The 24973-nt window shown below is 33.5% G+C and overlaps 3 protein-coding genes across 9 annotated transcripts in view; 2 read left to right on the forward strand and 1 right to left on the reverse strand.

The window, feature by feature from the left end:
- The window catches only part of LOC111707800 (synaptonemal complex protein 2), a 21323-nt gene extending 16469 nt beyond the window's left edge, over positions 1-4854 (forward strand). The window contains exons 17-18 of one of the 2 annotated variants that reach the window (XM_023480961.1): positions 833-1023; positions 4137-4854. In XM_023480961.1, coding sequence (XP_023336729.1) covers positions 833-1023; positions 4137-4230 — 285 coding nt within the window. In that variant the 3' untranslated portion in view covers positions 4231-4854. Of the gene's footprint in view, positions 1-832; positions 1024-4136 lie in introns of those variants that run through there. The other variant, XM_023480968.1, reaches the window with a different exon arrangement.
- On the forward strand, positions 4824-16197 carry LOC111707858 (F-box only protein 47). 2 transcript variants are annotated; one of them, XM_023481043.1, is made up of 12 exons: positions 4824-5259; positions 6009-6092; positions 7457-7535; positions 10235-10315; positions 10950-11041; positions 11707-11836; positions 12042-12144; positions 12327-12438; positions 13205-13270; positions 13911-14000; positions 14734-14889; positions 15550-16197. In XM_023481043.1, the coding sequence occupies exons 1-12, from the start codon at positions 4865-4867 to the stop codon at positions 15632-15634; spliced, it is 1473 nt and encodes a 490-aa protein (XP_023336811.1). In that variant the 5' UTR covers positions 4824-4864; the 3' UTR covers positions 15635-16197. The 2 variants fall into 2 exon arrangements, with proteins under 2 accessions (XP_023336811.1, XP_023336818.1); XM_023481050.1 differs by having other exon boundaries at positions 4824-5255; positions 6005-6092.
- Positions 16198-16839: 642 nt separating this feature from the next.
- LOC111707815 (rho guanine nucleotide exchange factor 7) overlaps positions 16840-24973 on the reverse strand; it is a 33976-nt gene continuing 25842 nt past the window's right edge. The window contains exons 12-20 of one of the 5 annotated variants that reach the window (XM_023480979.1): positions 24861-24934; positions 24023-24097; positions 20948-21122; positions 20485-20580; positions 20159-20199; positions 19482-19553; positions 18596-18700; positions 18205-18313; positions 17788-17878 (exon numbers count right to left, since the gene is read on the reverse strand). In XM_023480979.1, coding sequence (XP_023336747.1) covers positions 18224-18313; positions 18596-18700; positions 19482-19553; positions 20159-20199; positions 20485-20580; positions 20948-21122; positions 24023-24097; positions 24861-24934 — 728 coding nt within the window. In that variant the 3' untranslated portion in view covers positions 17788-17878; positions 18205-18223. Of the gene's footprint in view, positions 17879-18204; positions 18314-18595; positions 18701-19481; positions 19554-20158; positions 20200-20484; positions 20581-20947; positions 21123-24022; positions 24098-24860; positions 24935-24973 lie in introns of those variants that run through there. The other 4 variants (XM_023480994.1, XM_023481001.1, XM_023480986.1 and 1 more) reach the window with 4 other exon arrangements.

A 24973-nucleotide genomic window follows, 5' to 3' on the forward strand; every position in this document is an offset into this window, starting at 1 on the left:
TTGACTATTTTCAAGACGTATTAATCTTTTTCCGCCGGTCCGCCCACATGTCACCCTCGCTCCTTCGTCCCCCCACCCCTCTACACATCCTAGCCCCTCAGTCAGGTTAGGAGAGTTGGGCTAGTAACAGCTCCGACACAAGGAGCCTCTTGACTCCTTCATTATGATGATACAGATACTCAGCTAACAGCAGGCGTGCTTATACCTGATCTCTGCCTACTAATTTTGATAAGCCCTGTTGTTCCAGTTCCTGTTGATCTGCTCCACCAACATGAAGCTATACAACACTCCCATGAAGTGCACACAAGTATTCATCATTAATTCCTTTGTTAATTTCTAAACCAACCAATTTTAACCCTGTCTTATGCAAATATTTCAAAACTTTCGTTTTTTAAATAAATGTTAGAAATATCCATTTCAGATATCTTTGTTTTATTATAGTGACTTTTTAAAGTCAACAATTGTACTTTCAAAATATAAATAATAAATAATATAGTTAGTTATCTGAACTAAGTTTAATCTTGGTAAATATTGTACTAGCAAAATATAAATAATAAATATTAAAGTTATCTGAAAATGATAACACCCATAAAACATTTAGCCCTGAGCTGGGAGGTCTAATACGTCTAAGTTACGCTTAAAAATTGGTAAACATTATACCTAACCTCAAATCTTAAGATTTAATGTTCTAGGTCGTCATTGAAGTCTTATCCTTTGAAAAGTAAATAAATAATATGTTCATTCACTTTGCATACTTTAGAGTAAACCTATATCTACTATCTCTGCTCTGGAACAAGATATTTTCGATTAAAAATCAATATGTCATTTTTAGGAAGAAGTTAACATAAAACTGTCTGAGAAGAAAGGAAAGATGAGATCTAAACATCAAGGTTCTGATCTATTCTCTGGATCTAAGATATCAGGAGATGACTTATCCTCTGGATCTAGGATTCAACAAGTTAATCCGTCAACAGATCAGAGTTTGCCTCTTTTCTGTTTATCCACAGCACTACAGTGCGCCAGGTGTAGCATTAAACTCTTTATTTTGGGATTTCCAAAATTTTATGACACAAATAAGGAATAATCTAGGTTTGAAATATCAAAACTTTATACCTTCAGGTTGTAAAGATATAGGGATAATAAAATTAGAGTTTGTGTCAAAAACTCAAATCCAAGACGTAAATTAAAGATATGCCTATATCTTGGTAAAATTTTATATAGCAGAATTCATAGTTTGAAATATATAATTTCTACAATATTCGGTTGCTCAGATATAGATTGGAAAATCCGAGTTATTGGCAACTACTCAATTTCTTTGTTTATGATACTGAATACATCCATGGTTAGTTAGGCTTTAATGAAAGAGAATAGAATATATATTAGAGTGGAATTTAGAAAATCCTTCGGTATGAATTTTGCCAGTCCCTTTCAGCCTGAAAGGGAGTTCAAAGTGTACAAAGCATGTAAATGTTTACAAGTTATATGCAATAGAGTACATTAATACAGTATGTTCATTAGACTAAGCATTTAAATTTCGAATTTTTTAAAGATTTAAAATAAACTTTATAAAATGAATTAGGTGAATAAAAAACATCATTTGATTTATAGTTATAACGGAAAATCATCGTTTGTAAAGTGAAAGGCATAGAGTCTATGTGAAATGATCATTGGCCAATTATGAAACCAGCCTATTTCATAATTTGGTTTTCTTTTAATATTAATTTTAGATTTTCTATAAAATGATGTTCCAGGGCCCAAAAGGTTATATAGCGCAAATATGTGAAGTACACCTGCAGTATGGAAACAGTACAACAAAATGGCCGTTTTACACTTTTTTCTAGTAAATTCCACTCTAATTTATATTCTATTCTCTTTGGCTTTAATCCACCTTAAATCAGGGGGGAGGATAGTTCTCTACCTGTGTGCTCAGTTAGCTGTACTGTACAATTACAACTGTTTACTAATATTGATATACTATAGGTCAAGGAGAATTGAATAGAAGGAGGGGGCAATAGGGTTTCCGTACACTTTCCTGTGACGTTTTTAGACTGCTGAAGAATTAGTTTTTGCGTAACAACAATAATAAAGATTGTAAACAATAACAAAAATGATAAACAGACATCTGGCATCTCTGGTGCGTTAGATGAAGATTCACCGTATACTAACTCATGTTTGTTTACATTAGATCGGCTGCCTTTGTTATTGTGTTACGCAAAAACTAGTTCTTCAGCAGTCCAAAAACGTCACAGCAAAGTGTACGGAAACCCTATCGCCCACTCCTTCTATTCAATTCTCCTTGCTATAGGTTAGGCCAGAATTAACTTCTGATAAACAAATCTGCAGTACTCTCTCGGTATAGTTTATGGCCATATACAATTAGTAAAAGATTAGCGTACATCATCACTCTATAAACTATAACCTCGTTGACCTAAATCTTCAAATATTTCTTTTGATCACTGACAGGGAGTAAGGAATAGAAGGGAGATATAACTGACGCGGTTCGCCCTACCATATGATTATACATGCTTTACAGACGAAGTACTCCATTTAAATAAGAAATATTTAAATGTCGTCTTATGCACAATTACCGCGTACATGTATTCAGAAAAGGTCATTTAATACATTTAACAGGGAAAAAAGTATGCTGAACATCGCCAAATAAATTCATTTTTTAAGATGCAAAATTATTAGCAATACAAACGTTTTTTTATATTAAATAAGATTGTTTTTATTTATTATGGTAAAGTAACTACATTTAATTTAAAAAATTATAAGACGACCTTTAAAAAAAACTTTTTCAAATGGAGTACTTCGTCTGTAAAGCATGTATAATCATATGGTAGGGCGAACCGCGTCAGTTATATCTCCCTTCTATTCCTTACTCCCTGATCACTGACCAGCAATAATTTTGTGGATGTACTGAGTAAATGCGGAGTGCAGATATTATTGCTCGAAATATCACTGGTAGAAACGTAAACTACTCAAGAAATGCTCGAACTTGACTGTTAAGACCTCCTTCTGTCTTTGGTTATTTATACATAGATCGAGTAATTTAGTATTGAGCAATTATATCAGCGAGGTTATATTATAAATGAGTGATGATGTACGCTAATCCGATAAGAGTCAATTTGTTGTAGGTACAGCCAAATCTGCGAGTTTTCATCGCTAATTAACGGTTCTGAGAAAACTGAATAAAATTTAAGATACAAAACCTCCCCATATACTTGTACTTCAAAAGCGTACTGCATAGGCCAATTTCTTAGTCGAGTTACCCTGGGTACTACCCCGGGTAAATTGGAATTTACTCTAGAGTTACCCTATGTTCCGATTTTGTCGACCTAAAATACCATGGGTTACGATAGACTCTAGAGTAAAATTACCCAAGGGAAGAGCAAACTCAGGGGTATTAGATTTAACCAGGGTAGAATGCGCTAATAGAGACCAGAAAATAATATAAGAAAATTGCATAGTTCAGAAAAGCGAAAATTATATTCACGATACGAATATAAAAAAATAATATACCTAGAAAAATTAAAATTTAGACATTAAGAAGAGAATATTTCAAAATGTCCATCCATCAGTTCTTTAACAGAATTGATGCATAAAAAAAAGTTTATATTATATTCGTTCTGATGAATTTAAAATAACCATGATTTTCTATTATTATTACTGTTTGCTTTCATTAAATTTTTAAATTTTTTTATTTCTTTTTTACTTTATTTCAAGTCTAATAAGCAACGACGACTTTTGAACCCAGCACTTATTTGTTGACGTCATTTTATACACGTGCGCAGTAAGCAAGTTTTATATATTTACCCAGGGTAGAATCCTGTTCAAGAAACCGAAGACAATTTCTACCCAGGGTAGCAGTTAACTCTAGAGTAAATATACTCTAGTGTTTACTCTAGGGTTACAGAAATCTCTAAAAATTGGACTCATATTTGATGTTTGTACTGTATGAATAGGCCATAATCTGTTAATATCCTTCATCAGTAAACTGTCCTTAGTGTACACTCAGGCTAATATACACGCGCAGGTAGCTAAGATCCAGCCCCCCTGAATTATATCCGCAGCTAGAAAATTGAAATAATTTACTTCATGATTCAGTTTGAATAAACAAACGTATTATTTGTAAGGTTTGCGAGAGAGCATGAAAAGAATTCAACCTCTGAAGATCTGGCTCCGCTCTGGGAGGAATTGAAGCATCTGTTGGCTCAGAACAGATATTAAGCTTCAAACACTGTAACATCAAGCAATTGCGGTGGACGTGGAATGCAATATTAAATTTTGGCGTATTTTGGAAATTTTCAGTGGAACAGTAATTTTTTTAGACGGTTAAAAATTAGGTTGATGAACTTGTAATGAAATTGTATCTTTTGTTTTAAGACCTTTAAAATGTATATGTAAAATTATTAGATTTCGGATAAAATTATAATATGTAATATGTAATAATATTAGTATATCTAGCTGTTAATAGTCGTTTATTCTTGTTAAAATCCTTGTATGTAATAAATAGATAATGTACAATTCCAACCTGTCAAACTGTTATGTATCGCTGATATACGCCTTTAAGAGACTGTCACAATTTTGAATATTGTCTAAACGAGACGACAAGAGTTTTCCAAGTATGTTTTGGCCATATTTTAGTCACAAAGTAGCTAGAAATTTAGATTTTAGCTTTATTTCAGCACTGGTTTCAACTATTTAAACATTTTGCTTAAGGTTAACAATTTGTTGATTCGAAAAAAACATGTCTAAATTTTGTCAGTATGGTAATTGTGCATGGGAAAGTATAATTGGATCGGTTTGTATAAGATTTTTCCTCTTGCACATTTTCTATTAATATTTTATAGATTAGATTACAATGAGTCGTTTAGGACATTCATCTCGAATCTTTCGGCCGAATTTACGTTCCAGGAGATCATTACTCTCAGATCTTAATCAAACTCAAATCTCGAGTACGGTTATCGATCCACCCAACCACGTCACAACGACCTCAACCTCTCTAGCCTGCTTGCCGTTAAACGTGTTGACCAAGATCTATTCAAGACTTGACCTCACTACCTTGGGTAACCTCGGTCTGGTCTCTAAGAGTTTAGCAGATACTGTTATTGAGTTCTTGGAGCAGGATAGTGTGTCCTCTATGTTGTTCCCCAGCTGTATCCATTTAGGAATAGAGGAGGAGAAGACTAAGTATATTATTCGAGGCAGTCAACGTGTTTATACGATGAATTCTAGCAACCTGGCATCAAACTATAGGAACATTATAGATTAACAATATCCCTATTGAAAACATTACTTTTCTTCCTCAATCCTCATCTCGTCCCAGGGGCGGCTTACGATAATTTTCTAACGAATTTTGTTTCTGAAATTCACTCTAACACCTTCGCTTATTTGTATCACACGAAATTAAGCATTTTTACTCAACAATTATTTATAAGACGCATTTTACACTATAAATTTATTGGTCACTGTTCGCTATAGTCTTTTTACAACATTAACTTTGTGTTTTGTAATTTCACATTCGTTACAAAGGTTCTAGTTAAAAGTTTCTAAACAAAATTAGTTTAGTACTGTTTAATTCTGTTAGATGAAAAAATCCAAGTTTGAAATATCAAATTTTACACCATCAGGTGGAAAAAATATAGGTATTAGATAATCAGAGTTTGTTACAAAGACTGAATTCCTTTTGTCAACTCGCACTTTTATTATCTCAGCTTTAATGTCGCTACTTAAGAATCAAGACATAATTGACACACAAAAGATCGCATTCTTTAAGAACATTATGAAGAAATAAATACACATTTTAAACGGAATTATAACTTATTTCTGTAAAATAAACAGCAAGATATTATGGTTCTTTGTTAACATTTGAATTTAAAACCATAGAGTATTGCTCGTGCCCCGGCCCTCTGAAAAAAAAACTTATTTGTAAAAAAGTATCAAATCTTCATCTTAGTTTTGAATTTTGTCCAACTTTTCTAAAATTTAAATCTTGAAACTGGTAGGAGCTTGGGATTGATGATTAAGAGGGTTAGTATGGTGAAACCAACTTCTATTCGTCTATCTCTAGCATACAGTGTAATGCACAGGTATAAAATATGCTGATAATCTCAGTCTCCAGGATTTTCTTTTACTCTATTGAACTTAAAAAATGATCTTTAAATGTTAGAATGATTATTTTTTTTCAGTCATTATGTGTGAAAAATATTTTTAAAAGTTTTGTCACTGTTTATTATTAAAGCTCAAGCCTCACTTACTTTAAAATTGGTAAGCCTTATGGTCGTTCTGTACTTACACAATTCCTATTGCATACTAAAGAATGTGTCCAAATAATTATTTTTGATTCTTAAAGGGACCGTTCACTTATAGAGAGGGACCGTCCCTTTCCGATCAAATTCTGAATAAAAAATTGGCTTTTTCTCCGGCCACAGTTGTCTTTGAAAAGTAAGACTATTACGAATCAACAGCGAATAGGCTGTTTAGTTTACTCTGAAATTACCCAAATAAGTGAACGGTCCCTTTAAGAAGGTATAAGTAATGTTTCTTATAAAGAGAGCAGAAAATAATTTAGCAGTAGATTAAATCAGGGGAGTGGATACAAAACGCCCAAAAGCAAAATGTCCAATAACAAAAAGTCCAATAACAAAACACCCATATTACACATCACCCAAAAACAAAACAAAATACCCAATGTTACAAATCGTCCAAAAACAAAACACCCAAATAACAAAAACATCCAAGATAACAAAAAGCCCAAATTTACAAAATGTCCAAAGTTACAATATGTCCAAAGTTACAAAATGTTCAAAGTAACAAAATGTCCAAAATTACAGAATGTCAAAAATTACAAAATGTCCAAGGTTATAAAATCTTAGTAACTTGCATACTAAATATCTTGTATCTTAATATCTTAGTAATAGGGATTTTTAATCTTTTTTGTTTGAAAATAAAAATACCAGTTTTTAAGTTGTAATTAAACATTTTATTATTTTGACATTTTTAGAAAATTTTAAACATTTTTTAATTCTGGACGGTTTGACATTTTGTAACTTTGGACATTTTTTATCTCTGGACATTTTGTAACTTTGTGTATTTTGTAACTTTGGATATTTTGTAAGTTTGGACATTTTGTAACTTTGGACATTTTGAAATCTTGGGTGTTTTGTTTTTGGGTGTTATGTTTTGGGTGTTTTGTTATTGGACATTTTGTTCTTGGGCGTTTCGTATCCACTCCAAATCAGGAATAAATGGCCGGACTATTTAGGGTTAATAGAGGCTCACTTAATTTAATTAAACAAATTTCTGTGAAAATTGGAGGATAATCTATTAAAAAAATTGAGGTCAAAAATATAAATACGATTGCTGAGCATATGCAATTATTTAAAAAAAATAGAATTTAATCTTAAAAATTAATTTATCATTATTTTATTATTAAATGACGTTGACTGTGCAGGATAAGTCTGATTGTGGCATCTGGGTCTAACAAGGAACTGATGACAGGGTTTGGTATCTACTTCCATTCATTCACTAGGGTACAATATAAATGCATTAGTATATTTCATTCATTCACCAGGGTACAATATAACTGCCTTATTATCTTCCATTCATTCACCAGGGTACAATATAACTGCTCTATTATCTTCCATTCAATCACCAGGGTACAATATAACTGCTTTATTATCTTCCATTCATTCACCAGTGTATAATATAACTGCTTTATTTTCTTACATTCAATCACCAGAGTACAATATAACTTCTTTATTATCATCCATTCATTCACCAGGGTACAATATAACTGCTTTATTATCTTCCATTTATTCACCAGGGTACAATATAACTGCTTTATTATCTTCCATTCATTCACCAGGGTACAATATAACTGCTTTATTTTCTTACATTCATTTACCAGGGTACAATATAACTTCTTTATTATCTTCCATTCATTCACCAGGGTACAATATAACTGCTTTATTATCTTCCATTCATACACCAGGGTATAATGTAACTGCTTTATTATCTTACATTAATACACCAGGGTACAATATAACTGCTTTATTATCTTCCATTCATTCACCAGTGTACAATAAAACTTTTTAACTATAATAATTTTTTTATTTTATTAAATTTTACAATATTTTAAAATTTCTATATGATATCAATGGAAACATTTTGAGACTTTTCTTGTTTTTCATTCTTCTCGATTGTCCATTCCTTGTCCATCCTTCAATAATACTGCAGCTAATTTTGAAAATAAGAATAAATGAATTTTCTGGATGATCATGCAGCTAGCCATTGCAAGAGAAAGAATTATTTTTCCAACCTGTATCTCAGACCTATTCTCAGGGGAGCAAGGTCACTACCCTCTCCCCTTGTTTTGTTTTCTATTTTGCTTGAGTAAGCTGTAACACATTTAGCCTGTGTAAGCTGCTGTTCTACACACTTTCCATGATATTTCTAGGAGGCGGGAAGGGGGGGTTGGTGCGGGCTACACATTTTCCAGTATTTTATTTTGAGTAGGACAGANGGGGGATGGGAAGTCTGTCATTCTGTGTATTTGTCTTCATTTGCTATTGGTGAAAAAAATCCCCTTCTAATTTTCCTGTTTAAAGTTTTCTTCTTCTTTCTTATTTTATCTTGTTTTAAGTCCCCATCGCTACTGTCAAGAGATTTCCCTTCTATTATTTTCTGTTAAATTTCTTTTTTCTTCTTGCTTCTTGTTTCTGTTTTTACACAGTAAGGCCTTTCCAAATAGTTCTTTTTTGACATCAAGTTGTGGAGCAGGTAGGAGAGAGATAAGGAAGTTTGTAGGAAGAAGGGTATAAGGGATTGCTCCCTGTGTTCCTTCATTTTATACTGTTTCCCATTTAAGGGATTAAGGAAACCCATAACTGCGCCCCTTATGCAAAATGGGGAGTTGTGAGCCCTGAAAGCTCTCTTGAGAGGAATCTTCATCTTGTCGAGTAAAATACCAATATCGTTTTGCATAGCTTGTATACCCACGAGGCGTTAAACTCCTTCTTTTAGTTCACCAAGCTGAAGATGAAGTTTTGTTTTAATCTATGTACAATTCTTGCTTCCCCTGTAGGATACAAGATGCGAAACTAAACTCAGCGCTTCTCCAGCTGTAATTCTGGGACCACTTAGGATAGGTCCGCTCTGCTTGAAAGCAGTCAGGCAACTGACCAGCAGGGTACAATGTAACTGCCTTTTTATCTTACATTCATTCACCGGGGTACAATATCACTGCTTTATTATCGCACTATAATTTTAAAATTAACTTTCTGGAGTGATGGACTTTTAAAAAGATAATCTAAATATCCTAAGATGACATTAATTTTCAAAAATAAACTGAAATGAATTGGGGGAGATAGTGAATACTGTATCCTGAGAACAATCTACTAAAACTCAATATTCATTCGGCCTGAGTACTGCATATCACTGCAGTACGCACCTTAAACTAAGTTTAGGGTGTGGGCCGGGAAAATCTATATATATATACTTTGATCGTCTGTCTGTATGTCGGTCTGTCTGTCTGTCTGTCTGTTTCTATCCAATAAACGGCTGAACCGATTGGGTCCAAATTTTGTGTGGGACCTCACGTGACCCCAGGGAAGGTTTATGAATTATCAAAATTTTAAAAATTTGTGTTCAAAAGTTTTTATTTTTAGAATTTTTTAAATGCGCGAAAAAATATTATGAAATCCGCAAACTTTTTTTTATTATACTTTACAAAGAGAAGATGCTCACAGATAAAGCTACAGTTAAAAGTTGGAATAGAATATGGGTACGAAGCGCCCTAAAAGTCTAGTAATCTATATTTTCTCAATCAAGTTGGTTACAGTTTATTGATTGATGTTTAAATCATTCCGATAATGTTTTGAATGGGTAAAAACTATTTTGATGAAACATATTTAGTTTTATGTTTTAATAGTTAAAGTTTTATATATGTACTTTGCTTGTCTGTCTGTCTGTTTGTATCCAATAAACGGCTGAACCGATTGGGTCCAAATTTTGTGTGGTTCATGAATTATCAAAATTTCAAAAATTTGTGTTTGAAAGTATTTTATTTTTAGAATTTTAAAAAAGCGCGAAAAAATATTATGAAATCCGCAAACTTTTTTTTATTACTGTACAAAGAGAAGATGCTCACAGATAAAGCCACAATTAAAAGTTGAAAAAGAATATTGGCGTGAAGCACCCCAAAAGCCTGTATTTAAATATTGTATTGTAGGGCTGGAGATCAGATGAAAGTGAAGCTGCGGCTAGGATGATTTCATCTCACAATATGGCAGAGATTCAATCCTTACTCCAGGAACAAACTTGTTGTCTCTAACATATTCACGTCGTTTTAAAATGTGTCGAAAATTCCTGAAGGATAAATTATCCAAATATGAACATAAAAAAGAAAATTACAGTATACATACAGTGAAACCCTTAATAACGAATACATCGAAAGAATTCATCAAATGTCGTATTCTTCACTTTCTGATAATGGAAGGTTGCAGATATTTAGTTTTTTAATTAAATGATTATATGGAACTCGTTAAAACTGTTCCCGCATATTCATGGATATTTATTTATTTTCGCAAATACTGAAATTTACGTAATATAGTATAAAACTCATTGAAAAGTTGTCAAGACGACATTTGATAAATTCTTCCGATGTATTCGTTATTAAGGGTTTCACTGTATACTACAGAGACCTATATCACTTTTGCTTTTTATCATCAAACAAACACAGTATTGCTTACATGTTGTCTTCCTATTTCTTAGTTCTGAACCCAACTGTATTAACAAACAAATTTTTTCGTGACCCTAATTTTTTTTAATTTTTGAAAAATCTTTAGAAGACGTTGCCATTTTTTTGGCCAGCGGTTTTTTAAAGATGGATCCGGATCAAGCTGGATCCTAAGCACTTTAATCCTCCTAATAGTTTGGATCCCCAGGAGGAGTACATTTTCGGTTCCAACCCTATCCTGGAGATCACAGTCAGGAACTTCCTCAGGGCATTCTTCGTCGATGTGGAGAAGGAAAACAGGTTTAGAAACTAGACAAAACTTATAAATCATTTTAAACTCTTGATTTGTTGATAAAATAAATCTAGGGATTAATATAATACATATTATTTTCATAAGTGCAAAGGTGCAACTTTAAAGATTTTGTAAAAAAAGGTTTTATTCTATGTAATCTTTAATTATAATATACTAGACGTCAATTTTCTGCTAACTGACAGTGCATGTAGTCTGCAAGAAATATTATTATTTTGAGGTCATGAAAAATTATTGCTTCAAGCCTTTGCATTACGTAAAGATATGCGGCATATACAGGATAACAATACCTACAATTAGTATAGGACTTCAATGACGACCTAAAAAATATTAATACAAAAGAAAAAGGTTAAATATGGAGTTCTGCATCGAACATCATCTTTTTATTGTGTGTGATTAAGTTTTGAAAAAAGTAACAGTTTACAGTTGCAGGGAACGTATATAAAAAAGCCTGAATAAATTCCGTACGGTCAACTTTATATCATGTTGATTAAAATCACAGAAAACACTTATTATTCCACCGCTATTGGTTTCCATCATATGTTACATTGCATTTTTCTTGGCCTCTCTGTTTTTATTGTTTTTCTAAAGTTTAATCTGAGAATATTGTCGGAAAAAAGTTAGAATATTGGTTGAGATTAAAGACCCTGTCTAGGCTCTCCTGGTTGCTGGCCATGGTTCGTATATTCGTCCCATTCCGTGAGTCGGAGAAGGTTGGGAAACTGCTCTGCCTCGCCTCTGCTCCTCTCAAGGAAGCAAGATGGTTGGAGGGAATACAATGGAAGGTAGGTGGACAATAAGGTTTATATTTCATGATTTTTTCAAACCTTAATCCTACCACTATTTCAAGACTGTATTTTTAGGGCTTAGGCAGCAAAGAAAAGCAAGATAATAATTAAGATTTGTTTCATTTTATAAGTTACACATCTCTTATGTTGTTGTGAACTGTTGATGGCATTTTTTGTTTAAATGTCATCCAAACCTATTTAGGATAATATGGAAGCAGTTCCGGCTTGTGTCAAGGTGGCGAACTATAGATATCAGGAGCTCGTCAAAATTATTCTTAATCTGGAGAGATTAGGTGGATATCAAGGTATACTATATAGTATAGATATCAGGAGATTATCAAAATTATTCTTAATCTGGAGAGATTAGGTGGATATCAAGGTATAATATGGTGATCATATGTCATAAAATATTTAAAACATAAATAGGGAACAAAAATAATTTTAGATTTTTTAATAAGTTTTTAAATAAAAGTAAGACTTTGTTTAGGTTCAGATAATTGTCTGATGAAGGTTCTCTCTGTGGTATTCCGAACTCCCCAACCTTGGTTACCGGAGAATAAAGCTAGTTTTCTTATCCTCTCAGGTCCTAGGATCACAAGGTGGGTTCTACTCGTTCTACCATCCACTCAAATATGCTTAAAACTAACTAAATATCGAAGTGCATCCAGTTTGTATCGGAATATTTTCCATCTTATTTTGATCTCATTTCCAAAATCCGTTAAAAATCATTTTTATTTGAATATTAGAAAAACATAGCCCAACAAAAAAAGTATATAACAGAAAAAAATGAAATTTCACATAAAAAGTGAAAAGGGGGATTAAAGTTAAGAATCATTGGGGAACCAGAACTCCTAGTTTACCATGGTCAGAGTTCACGTAATGACAACCCATTTATAGATTTACAACGTTGCTCCATCGCGTCGTATGATGATTAAGACAAATCTTTTACCCAACCATTCTGGAAAAAATAAATTGTTTTTTTTTTGCCACAAAATCAAATATTCTGTCCCTGTATCTTCGCAACCTGATGGTTCACCTTCGATATTTCAAACTTAAATTATTTGATTAGATAATCAGAGTTTATGGCAAATACTCCAATTCCTTTACATTCTTGTTTTTTCCTCCTTGTAATTGCTCGATCACCTCGCTCTTTGAACAATCCTAAATTATCTACTTTTATACTTCATCTCCTTTTTCTTCACTATCCTCCTTTTTGTATTTATTTAAACCCCAATGGTTTTTTACTTTTGATAAACTTGTATGATTCTGATAACTGATATTTTCTTTCAGACAAAATATCAATTATTTATCCTTAACTTCAAAACTTGGAAAATCAATTTTTATTTTTTTTTGTTCTGGTTTCAGGCAGTACCTGGCGTACTTAGTGAACCAGGCAGTACAATGTAACAGGATGGACCCACCTATCACCAGGGTGGTATAAAATATATATCAAAAATTGACCCTCATAACATGAACAGGGTTACCCACACAGGATGAGTTGACTGCATAAAATTTATTTAATATTTTCTTTTAGAATCTACTCCTTGCTACTTAAAATTTCTACATTTTTTGTTAAATCATTAAAAACTTTCCAAGGCAAAATTCAACCTTAAAATTGATATATATGAGAGTTTGAGGCTGTCGGCGTTCAACTTTCATTATTCCTAGGTGACCCTGTATGTACTGTTCTTTTGTGTTGTGTTGATAATCTTTTAAACCTCCAATTCAGTAACCTATAAATATGGGTATACTCATGATTTTTAAAATTATTATTTTAATATCAGATTTTGTTTTGTATGTTTCTAAGAAGACAACAAAACTAACTTTTACTCGACCAAGTGTGAGTCTGAGCAGTTCATACTAAATAATCATAATGGATGTCACAATAAACAGGAGTTAAGTGACAATACTAAAATAGTTTTAGTCGCATTCAATTTCTCCAACTAAATTCGTTATCATAATATAATTTTATCTAAGAACGATTGTTTTATATTTCCTCTAGCTCTGCTTAAAAGTCGGTCTGTTATTCAAATGAACCGGAGTTGATTATATTATATACCCTGATATACAGAGAATCCTTCAACCTGGTTGGAGATGTTCTTCTTGGTCTCTTCCTAATGCAATCTAGGTTTAGGAGATCTATGGAGCTCATCTACATCAGGTTCAGTAGTAACAACAAAGTTGCAGAGTTGTGTATTTTTGATAATAATTTTTTCCCGTATAAGTAATTTTTTAAGGGTATATTCGCCTAACTGGGAAAAATTACTAAAGTTTTGGGCAAAAAGTGTCAACAAACTTTCCTTTTGATGTCAACTTTTCGTTTTAATAGTAAATTATTGAATTAGATGAACTTGTGATATCTAACTGTTGGATTGGATGAACTGATAGTATCTTAATGTTGGATTGGATGGACTGATGTGTTGTGTTGTGCTGTGCGCTGTGTGCTGTGTGTTGTGTGTTGTGTGTTGTGTGTTGTATTGTATTGTATTGCATATCATTGGATGAACTGACGATATCTTATTGTTGGATTGGATGAACTGATAGGATCTGATTGTTGGGTTGGATGAACTGATAGTATCTAATTGTTAGATTGGATGAATTTATAGTTTCTTTTTGTTGGATTGAATGAACTGATAGTATCTAATTATTGGATTGGATAAAGAAATTATATTTAATTGAACGAACTGATGATATCTAATTATTATAATGACTGTACTAATTTAATAATTATGTCTTATTGTTATATTTCATTAACTTATAGTCTCTAATTATTAGATTGGACAAATAATAACTGATTGTCAGTTTTAATGAACTAATTATGTTTAATCGTTAGATTGGATAAACTAATGATTTACAATCTTATATTAAATTCATTAATGCCATCTATTTGTTAGATTGGATGAATTGATCCCTTTACTACCCAGCTCTGCCCGGAAACCATTCTTCAACGCAGTCTGGGGCTCTATCTCCAGGGAGATGGTTGAAGTGAGGGAGGGAGTGGAGGATGATTGGGCTAAAGATTCATCCTTCCATATATACTCAGTCATTCGGTAGGTTTCCGTTTACTACAACATTCGGTAGGTATTGGTGAACTACAACATTCGGTAGATATTGGTGAACTACAACATTAAGCAGGTATTTACAAAATTCCGTAGGTATTGGTGGACAACAACATTCGGTAGGTATTGGTTGATTACAACATACAGTAGGTATTGGTGGACTACAACATTCGGTAGGTATCGGTGTACTACAACATATGCAGTAGGACATAAATGAGTACTAATATAGTAATACTAGACTTCTATTCAAGTGTTTATTTTGTGGCTTAATCTGTGAGCATCTTCTCTTTGATTTTAAAAATTTAAGATTTAAGACAGACAGACAAGCACAGTTTATATATTTAGATAGTAAAACTATTGTTTTAGATTAAGTTTGTTATTTCTTTCTCTGGTTGATTAGATAAAATTGGCTCATGATTCTAGTCAAATATCTCGATACGAGTTCAGCTTTTGTACCAGGTCCTTATATCTGAGCTGAAAACTTAAGAATGAAATATCCATAATTCCGACGGGTTAAGTAATCTGGAGATTAAAAACAAGAGGAGAACAAGCATTATTTTATCTTGAGATTAAGAAAAAGAGTGGATCAAGCATTAATCCCAATATCCACAATTCTAAAGTTTTCAGCTCAGAGCAGTTTTTATTATTTAGGACTCTAGGATTGAGGTTAACAGTTAAGGGATTTCTCAATCGTGAGAATACAGAGAGGATGGATACATCAGAGATTGAGGATTAGTGTCTATACTCCAAGGTTTAGACTGAGCTTTAGAGATAACCATACTCCAAGGTTTAGAGCTCGAGAGATAACCAACCCAAGATTTAAATGATATCTTGTATCCTAGGGGGCTAGTCTATTTCCACATTTAAGCTTAGATTGAAAATTCGATATGCTATAATTATATTTAAACCTGTTATAAACTAATATTTGTAACTCGAAATGATTTGTTAAAAAATTAAAATTTATTGTTATGTTTTTACCCTTTTTCTAACCTAAATAAGGAGATAGTTGTTCAACTTTAATGAATTAATTTTAATTTTGAGTATTATTTCTGCTACCCAGCTAAAAAATATTCTTTCTGCTCCTAATAAAAGAGGATTTAAAATACTTATGAGATCAAATAAACCTGTCTAATGTAAATTCAGAGATTCTATTCAACAAATATTTTGCAATTGCAACAAAGAAGATTGAGACATCTTACACAATTCAATTAATATCAATATCATTTTATGAACTATTCATTTCATGTTAACTGAGACGCCATGTATGTTTTGCAAATCAGCAATAAAATGTTGCTTGTATATTTTTTTTGGGAAACATATTCTAACCGTAGATGACCTCACCATCAAGGTCAAATTTTGATGGCCTCACATAAAGGTCAACGATGTAAATATTTTGATATAAGAAATTCCTACATAAGTAGAAATATAATAAGTAGTAGGACACACAGGGTGTCCCACATAAATCCATATAGGTTGATAAGGCCAAATATTACCTATCATTGTACAATTTTACTTAAATCCTGCTAATAACCATTGCGTTGATTAATGATTTTTGAATCCAAAAGAAACGTACCGGGTGTGTGTACACTGTGCAGTGTGCATGTGTTGAGAGAGAACTTAATATAATTTGCGACATTTATTTTTCAACATTATTTTTATATAAAATTCTTGTACCCATGATAACAATATATCAAAATCCTGACATTTTCAAAATGCTTGAAAATTACTGGAGATGGAAATTTGGTTCCAGGTAACTTTGCACAGAAAAGGCGGACCGATCACATTTTAAAAATGCCAGTACTTTGGAAAATTTTATAATAGTGGTATAATTCAATTTTGTTAAACGAATCAATGCCGTAAAAAAAGTGAAAGGAGATCTGCATGTCATCTATCGACTACTATGTTTAGTTAGGACACTCTGTATCAGGAAGGAATATGAAATGATTGAGAAATCACGGTTTTTATTCATTATTGTTTAAACGTCAATAAGTTAGTTTACTATTTACATTAGTTTCTACAGAATACTAGATTATACAGTTTTTATCCAATGCGAAAAATCATTCATGGCCATAAGCTTACTTTGAATGACCGGTGTGTTCGACAAAACATAAAAAATAATGCTTCTGCTTACTCATTCATAGATTGTAAACGTGTATAATTATCCCAAATATATGCATGGTGTATTTTCACCCGACAAATGTGCACTAAAACTTCTTGATCTAAGGTGCAAACTTACAACTTGAAAAAGATGTCAGCTAATCGTTTAAAAACAGTGGTCGTTCCAGAATTAGATAGGAAATTATTATGGAATAATTTAAACTCCGAAAAAAGAAAATCGGTTCGAAATTGACGCTCTAACATTTAATAATATCCCTGTAACAACAATGGATTTGAAATAAATTCTTTAAATTAAAAACTTTCGGATAGTTGTAAACATAAGCATTTCCAAAAATGTCGAACAGGTAAAAAATTCAGTAGTTTGATATTAAAGGGGCTATTCGCGTAATTTTAAGTGAACCTCCATTCAAAGATGATAACGCCAGATTCACAACGGTACCCTTGAAATCTTTATATGATCAATGACCGTTAATGGGAAAAAATTATAAACATTGATATCTAATTCATAACTGATAAGCCGAAGCTTTAAAGGGTACCTACAGTAAATTATCGTTCATTGTCAACTTTGCATGGGCAGTCACTTGAACTACGCTTACAGTCCCTTTAATGAGAGGATACTACTCCGGAATAGAAATATCTTGAGGAAGGTTTAAACCAGCCTCTTGGATCAACTCTTGTAGTTTCTTCCTGCTCTGAGTCTCCTGTTCCAACCTTCGGTTCAAGGATAGAACCTCTCTCTCTAGTTTATCTAACCTAGAAATATCATGTCGGTTCGACATGACGGAGGTCGAGGCTGAGAATGAACTGATCTCCATTTCTGAATCATCAACCATACTCAGGAACGGAGTTGAATCCAGCATAGCTGCAATTAATCAAATATTAAATTAAGAACAATTTTATCAATTAATTTTATTAAAATTTCACATGCTTGAAAAGTGCAGAAAAGAGTAAAAAAAAAGTGTGCAATAGTGAAATTAAAAATATATAATAAGGATGTATAAATAGAAACAGAATTAATCATGCACAAAAAGATGTAACTAGAAGTTAACTAGGAAGTATAAGTAAGTTTTTATTGATTATGCTGATTTGTCCAAATCTCTTAAAAAATAGATTAAACCTTACTTTTACTTATTAGCAAAAACCAAAACAAGAAATCATAAATAAAATAATTGAGAAAAACGTGGAAACCTTAATATTTATCTACCATCTACATATCCAGCTTTTTAGCTGTTTTCTTAACAGTGTTAGTTACAAGTCCACAGCAGAGATGAGACATACAAGCAGGATTACTGCAACCCTATTCAAACCCGCATGGTATTATAAGGGCGGGAGAAGACTACTCTAAATGAAGGGTGNGATTTTAAATTTTAATCGATTGAGAAAATTCGAAAAACCCTCAGTTTTAAATTTTCTTTAAAAATTATTAAATCAAGTCCAGTCACCGTACTCAATTTTAAATTTTCTTTAAAAATTATTAAATCAAGTCCAAGAGTAATTTTCTCTGTAGTTTGATTGATTGAAAATGACAACAAAACATATTCTTGTTGTATGAATTTCTAATTAATTCCAGGTTTAGTTCCTGAGGTGTATCTGTACAGCATGTATCTGATCTACCAGGTTTACAGGGTAAACACCCTCCTGCACCCAGATAGGCGGAGCTACGGTCTCCACCACACCCTGGACACTAGAACACCAAACCTGTTAGAAACCTGGAACCCTGGACACTAGAACACCAAACCTGTTAGAAACCTGAAACCCTGGACACTAGAACACCAAACCTGTTAGAAACCTGGAACCCTGGACACTAGAACACCAAACCTGTTAGAAACGTGAAACCCTGGACACTAGAACACCAAACCTTTTAGAAACCTGGAACCCTGGACACTAGAACACCAAACCTTTTAGAAACCTGGAACCCTGGACACTACAACACCAAACCTGTTAGAAACCTGAAACCCTGGACACTAGAACACCAAACCTGTTAGAAACCTGAAACCCCTTTTATGGAAATGGTTAGTTTACATAGAAACAGTTTTAACTTTTAAGAAAACTAAAATCAAACCACCTGCTACCCTTCGGATATCATTTACTTATTGCAATTAAAAGGGACTGGGCACGTAATTTCAAGTAGCCCTACATTTAAAGAGTTATCGGTCCGATTCACAATGGTATCCTTAGCTTGAGAATAAGTGTGGTTTTTAAAATTTATTTATAAAAAAATTATGGAAATTAAGAGAATATACATATTTGATTAGAAAAAACGACGATATCCCAACTTTTAATTCATTGTGAATCGGGCTACTTGAAATTACGTCTACAGTCCTTAATAACCCTGACATATTCATTACTATCTAACGCTGAAGATCTTTAAACTGTTAAAAGTAAAAATTTTCATAAAAATTATAGATGAATAATTTCCAGGATATTTCTATACAATGTTGGCGCAGTTAGTCAGTTTGTTCTACCTGACTAACTGCCCGACCAAGTAGATTTCCTAGTTCACCATCACCAGGATCAGATTCATAACCAAGAAGTTGCTAAACCAATTGTTTATCTCTCTCATATATTATCCAACACGCGACTACAGCAAAATACTGAAAACTAACTCCGAACTTGTGAAAATAAATTTATCAAGGTTTGAAATATATTCAGAGTGTCAAGGGGTTTATGTTCTGAAGAATTACCAAATAATGGGGGAAAATTAACAAATTGGATGTCACCCCCCCCCCACCCCCTCCGAATTCAAGTACTTTTACCCAACAAAAACATACTAAACAAATTTTATAATAAACTGGAGGGAAGAAGGATTTCTGGAGGGTAGCATAAAAAGGGTTGCCAAGAAGATGTGTAATATTTAATTTTTTCTTCAAGTTGATGTTGAGTTAAAAATCTGGAATATTGTAGGAGTCTTTATTTTTATTCATTATTGATTTTTAATGTGAAACCACATGTTTTTCTTGCTAAATTTCTAGCGATAAAAAGTGTAAAATGTTTTCACAAACTTCTAACATTTTAATGCAGAATTTTCTTCCGTTTTGTGTTCAAGAAGTAATGATTTTCTGTGTGGGGGGGGGGGGGTCGGGGGTTGCAAACTATGGTATATTCTTATTGAATATTTGTAGAGTATAAACAATAAATATCCCTGGCATGAATCATCTCTGTCGTTATGATTAAGGGTAAGCACTACAGTACAGTAAACACAAAAGTAAACAAATACGTACGGAGCCATCAGAGAAGAAGGAAGGAGGAAAAATGTTAGAATTAGTTTAATTAGTTTAACAATGATAAATAGATTTATCTTGTGATGAATTTTTTATATAAAAAATATAAAATAATATCTTTGATTTAAGTTTTTACATATCTCAAGATAATCTATTAATATATTTAGTATAGATTAATTTTTAAATTATTAAATTATAAATTACGGATTAGTAGTTTTAAAATTAATGATATCTTGAATGAATATACCTGAATTTGTTATGGTTTGTCTCTGCTTGGAAGTACAGTAAGCTTCAATTACACGGAGGATTTGGAGATCATCCTCGTAGCTACTCTGTTCAACCTCTACAACAGGATTTATATGTTTTACGAATTTTAAATGCCAATGAATTAAAATATTTCCTTTGACTCCAAGAAAGTAAATAATGAAGATTTTGAATACAAAGTTATTTACAATTAAAGCGTTATTGCGGATCTATCCGTTATCCTTGATCAGTCATAGGTTTAAAGGGTACCGTTGTGAATCCGACATGTCAATCTAATAATGATAGTTGAAATAGTCCATTTAAGCCTTTAAAATAAATTGAATTTTAACATTAGATCGGTGTCTCGGCTATTTATTGTCAAGTGTGTCATTAGTGAATCAATGCAATACAATTAACAAGCTGATGCAACAGAAATTAAAGTGGTGTAAACAGAACTAAAAACCTACCTTTCCGTCTCAGCGTATTCCGTTTATCTGCCTGGAAGAATGACCTGGCCGGAGGAGCTGGGCGGAGGCAGGTCATCTTCCAACCTTGAACTCCTTGACCTTGACCTCGCGACGCTAAACCGGTTCTTGGCGACCTCGAGACCGCAGGACTAGAACTAACTGACGAACCAGGTTTCTACAAATAAAAATAATTTAGTCAACTGCTTAATCATAAAACCTTTATAGTACGATTTGGATCAGTAAATTTGGGAAAAAGAGATGTAAAAAATGGCATAAAGGTTATAAATTTTCGATTTAAATTAATTAATTTTTGAACAAATTTTCATATTTGAAAAATTATATATGGCCCAAGGACTATTAACCTATAAAAATGGTATAAAGAATATGATCAACAATATTAAGTAGGAGCAAGGATATTAATCATCAAAAAAACCAGGAGCATAAAAAAAACTTAGTAAGGATTAGTGGGAGCTGAACTAAAAACCACTCAGATTTAGTGAGAGTAAAATAAACAAAACAGATTAATGGGGGCAATCTAATTCTAACACGCTGTAACACTGGAGCTCCGCTTGCCTTGTAATAATTCTGTCAAATCTTCTTTCTTCTAATATTTGAAATGCATTGGTTATGATCAAGCTCTAGGAATAACTAAAGCTGAGTTGGATTACATGGTTCCAATCCTTCCTCCCGGATTGGTTGAAGACTTGTGTTCATCCACCAGTGAGCGTATACACCAGACTTATAGTTTACTTTAGTTCTACTCCAGGTAGGCTCATTAGTACTTAGCATAGTGTGCTCAGTGTAGAACTTAGGACGGGGATTGATGACATCAGGTTCAGGTTCAGATTTAGTGCTCCAGGTCTGGGTATGAAGATCAATACAAGAAAGAGCCTGGTCGGATTGAGAGTAGCGTGGAAGAGAATATCCCAAATCATCAAGAGAAACACTATGCTGTGATGGGATGGGACCGGAGAACTGAAGTTTCTTCTGGGTTCGCAGGGACCCTGATATCCTGTTATTATTATTAACTGAAGAACTTGTTTGAGGTTGGTAGAACGCGTGATATTCTTGCTCCTGGCCACAGGAGCAGCGAGTAGGCTGAGCTTGTGGAGAACTTGAAGAACTAAACTGATTTAATGATCTTGAAGATCCAGGATGTAAAGGTGAATAAATGGTCTTCCCAGGTTCGGGGCTGAATTGAGTATTGTGAGTTTCCTGGTGTACCTGGATCCTAGAACTGGTTGCTGAGTATATTCCTCTACTGGAGAACCTACTGAGTCTGGGAGAGGACGGATACTGATGAATACTAGTTACTGATTGTAAACTTCCTTTACTGAGGGGGGAGAAGGGGCATATTTCAGCATGTGAGCTAACATCGGCTAATCCACTATCTGAGGAACGCCGACTGTCACAAGTACATCTAACCGCCGGCGGGCTTTGATATGGTGGAGGCGGATAATGATGTATCTCTGCTGTTACCCGGCTTCTAATTGTTTCTTGAGGATTTTCATCCTGTTTCTTATTTTGATCAATAATATTTGTATTCTTGATCATATTTAAATCATTGTTGAAGGTTAGTCTGCTTCTATTAATGTCACTGTTACGGAATTGTTCAGTTCTGATATTATTGCCCTTGCCCTGTAAAGTTCTATTAATATCATTATTAGGAGTTAGTTTGCTTGTATTCAAATCACTTTCTCGGTTAAATTTGGTTTGATTTATTTCTTTATTGTGGTTGCTTCCATCAAATGCACTATCCGGAGTGTGTCTGAGTCTCTCCTTGACACTATCCGGAGTTTGTCTGGTTCTGCTATGATCACCATACTGTTGCTGAGAGGTTTCCAATCCAGTTCTGTCTCTAGAAAGCCTGGATCGGCTCAAGGACCTAGATTTACGTTTTATACTCTTCACGGTTTGATATTTTGAACTTCGGGAACGTGGAAACATTTCAGGTTGAGAAAACTCTTCATAATCAACAAGCCGAGGAGAGCAGGAAAGGTTGTCTATAGAGCTATCTGAAGGTGACTCGTCAATAAATCTTATCGGAGATATTTGTTTTCGCGAAGCTGACAAATTGGTCGAAGTTGAAGAATTAGTCGAGTATTTCTTTACTTTTCGACGGGATTTCGGAGACGTAAAACAGGAAATCCAGTTTGGGGGTGACTCTGTGTCTCTATCACTACTATCACTATCAACTATGTTCTCTTGTGTCTTCTGTTTATTAGATATTGAAGGAACAGAGCGGGAATGTTTAATTTTAGCGTAGATAGGTTCAGGATAATATCCAGCACTTGCCACCCTCTGCTGATCACAGGATACAGACCATCCTTCCTGCCTGGGCAATCTTTTCCCCCAGTTCCCCTGATTATTCTCCGGTCCTGGGTGAAGTTCATGGAATCCCCAGTAGTTAGACTCATACTCATCCGTCCAGTGGGTAGGTTTCTCTCTCAAGGGATTAAAGAGTATGTTATCTCCAGGTTCAGATGGAAGCCTAGAAGACAGTTCACTTGTAGATCTAAGCAAAGACCTGGGAAGAAGAAACAACATATTCTCATCGGAGTACGGAATATACTCCTCCTCCTCCTCTACACCCGGAGACTGGGATCCAGGTAGAACCAGAGTAATAATATCTTCATCCTCAACAATCATGTGATCTGTAGACTCGTCAGTACTGGAGTTAATGTAGTGAATAAACCCGAAAGGATTGTTATTCCCTTGATCTTCTAGTATCACAGGGGTTACAGGCTCACCGGATTCTATTGTTTCTAGAGAAGGGTTTCCTTTATTCCGGATATCATATCCTGTATCCTGTATAGGAGGTCCTGTATCCTGCACAGGGTGTCCCGTATCCCGAGCAGGGTATCCTTTAACTAAAACAGGGGAACTTCCATCGTTGTATGTAGTAGAGGGATAAATAACACATTCTACCCTGTGTATTCTAGGTTTAGAGATAGAGCTTGAAACTACACGAACAGGTTTTCTTAAGGTTTTGATCTGGTCTAGGGTTAACTGGTTCTCCGCCAGCAGATTCCTGATCCAGGTGGTCAGCTGAATATACGGCGGAGTTAAACTTACATGAGGCGGAGGTAGAGGTTGTACTGACAGCTTAGTTGGGAGAACAGCAGACTGACGGCATACACGTACTTGGTTCTGTCAACAATATGTAAATATAAAAATATTCATCAAAATGTGAATATTAACTCTTCGTGGGTTTAATTTACAATAAAAATCTTGTCAAATTAATTTCATTAGGATAATTCCCAAAATGACCAGTATATAAAATGAAATAAGATTTCTTTGAAACTCGGATTTAAGTAAGAATATACTATAAAAATGGATATGTAGACTACAGTAAAAACCAGAATACAATTGACTAGGAAGAAGACGTACAGCAATACTTAAGTGTATTTGATGCTGTTACAAAGCAAACAGTTTTGCCACACTTTTATAATCCTATTTTATTTGAATGAGTTTGTTTACACTGCACAATTGCTGTGTCTAGCGCTCAGTTGACTTTTTAAACTTATAATTTAATTCTAAAAGTCGTCTTCCTATTAAAGAGTTTTCTAGTTAGCGCTTTAGTTAAAACTAAAATTTCCAAATAAAATACTTGAAGCAGACTCGCGGAGTTAGAAATAGTTTCAAAACTATTTTAATTTAATTAAATGCCGGGAAACGCTATTCTGTTTACATTCTTTGTTACATTTTTAAAAGAGGAGGGGGGGGGGGGGTCAAAGAATAGAAGTTCGTGACTAGGTCAATGTCTAGCACTATGGAATTCTTTTAAGAGGGATTTCTAATAAAATTGTATTTCTAAGCAAGGTTTTGGTATTCTGAAAAAAAAGACATTTCTAATCATTAGTAAAGTGCATTCAGTGTAATGTTTATGATTTTAAATTGCATATTTATGTTCCTGAAGTTTTTCAATCCAATCCATACAATCTGGTTTCTGTAGAGTTGAACAGTGGATTGTTTCAATCATAGATCCTTAATAAAATATAGGTTTAAACCAAATAGATTATCAAG

The sequence above is a fragment of the Eurytemora carolleeae genome, unplaced genomic scaffold, assembly GCF_000591075.1.
Source record: "Eurytemora carolleeae unplaced genomic scaffold, Eaff_2.0 scaffold105, whole genome shotgun sequence".
In the NCBI taxonomy this organism is placed as follows: Eukaryota; Metazoa; Arthropoda; class Copepoda; order Calanoida; family Temoridae; genus Eurytemora; species Eurytemora carolleeae.

Excerpts from the sequence above, each read along its gene's own strand:
- LOC111707858 (XM_023481043.1), top strand. The coding sequence starts at position 4,865 with ATGAGTCGTTTAGGACATTCATCTCGAATCTTTCGGCCGAATTTACGT. Across the intron at positions 7,536-10,234 it reads ACTTCCATTCATTCACTAGG|GGCTGGAGATCAGATGAAAG; the intron begins GTACAATATAAA and ends ATTGTATTGTAG. Across the intron at positions 14,890-15,549 it reads CATATATACTCAGTCATTCG|GACTCTAGGATTGAGGTTAA; the intron begins GTAGGTTTCCGT and ends TTTATTATTTAG.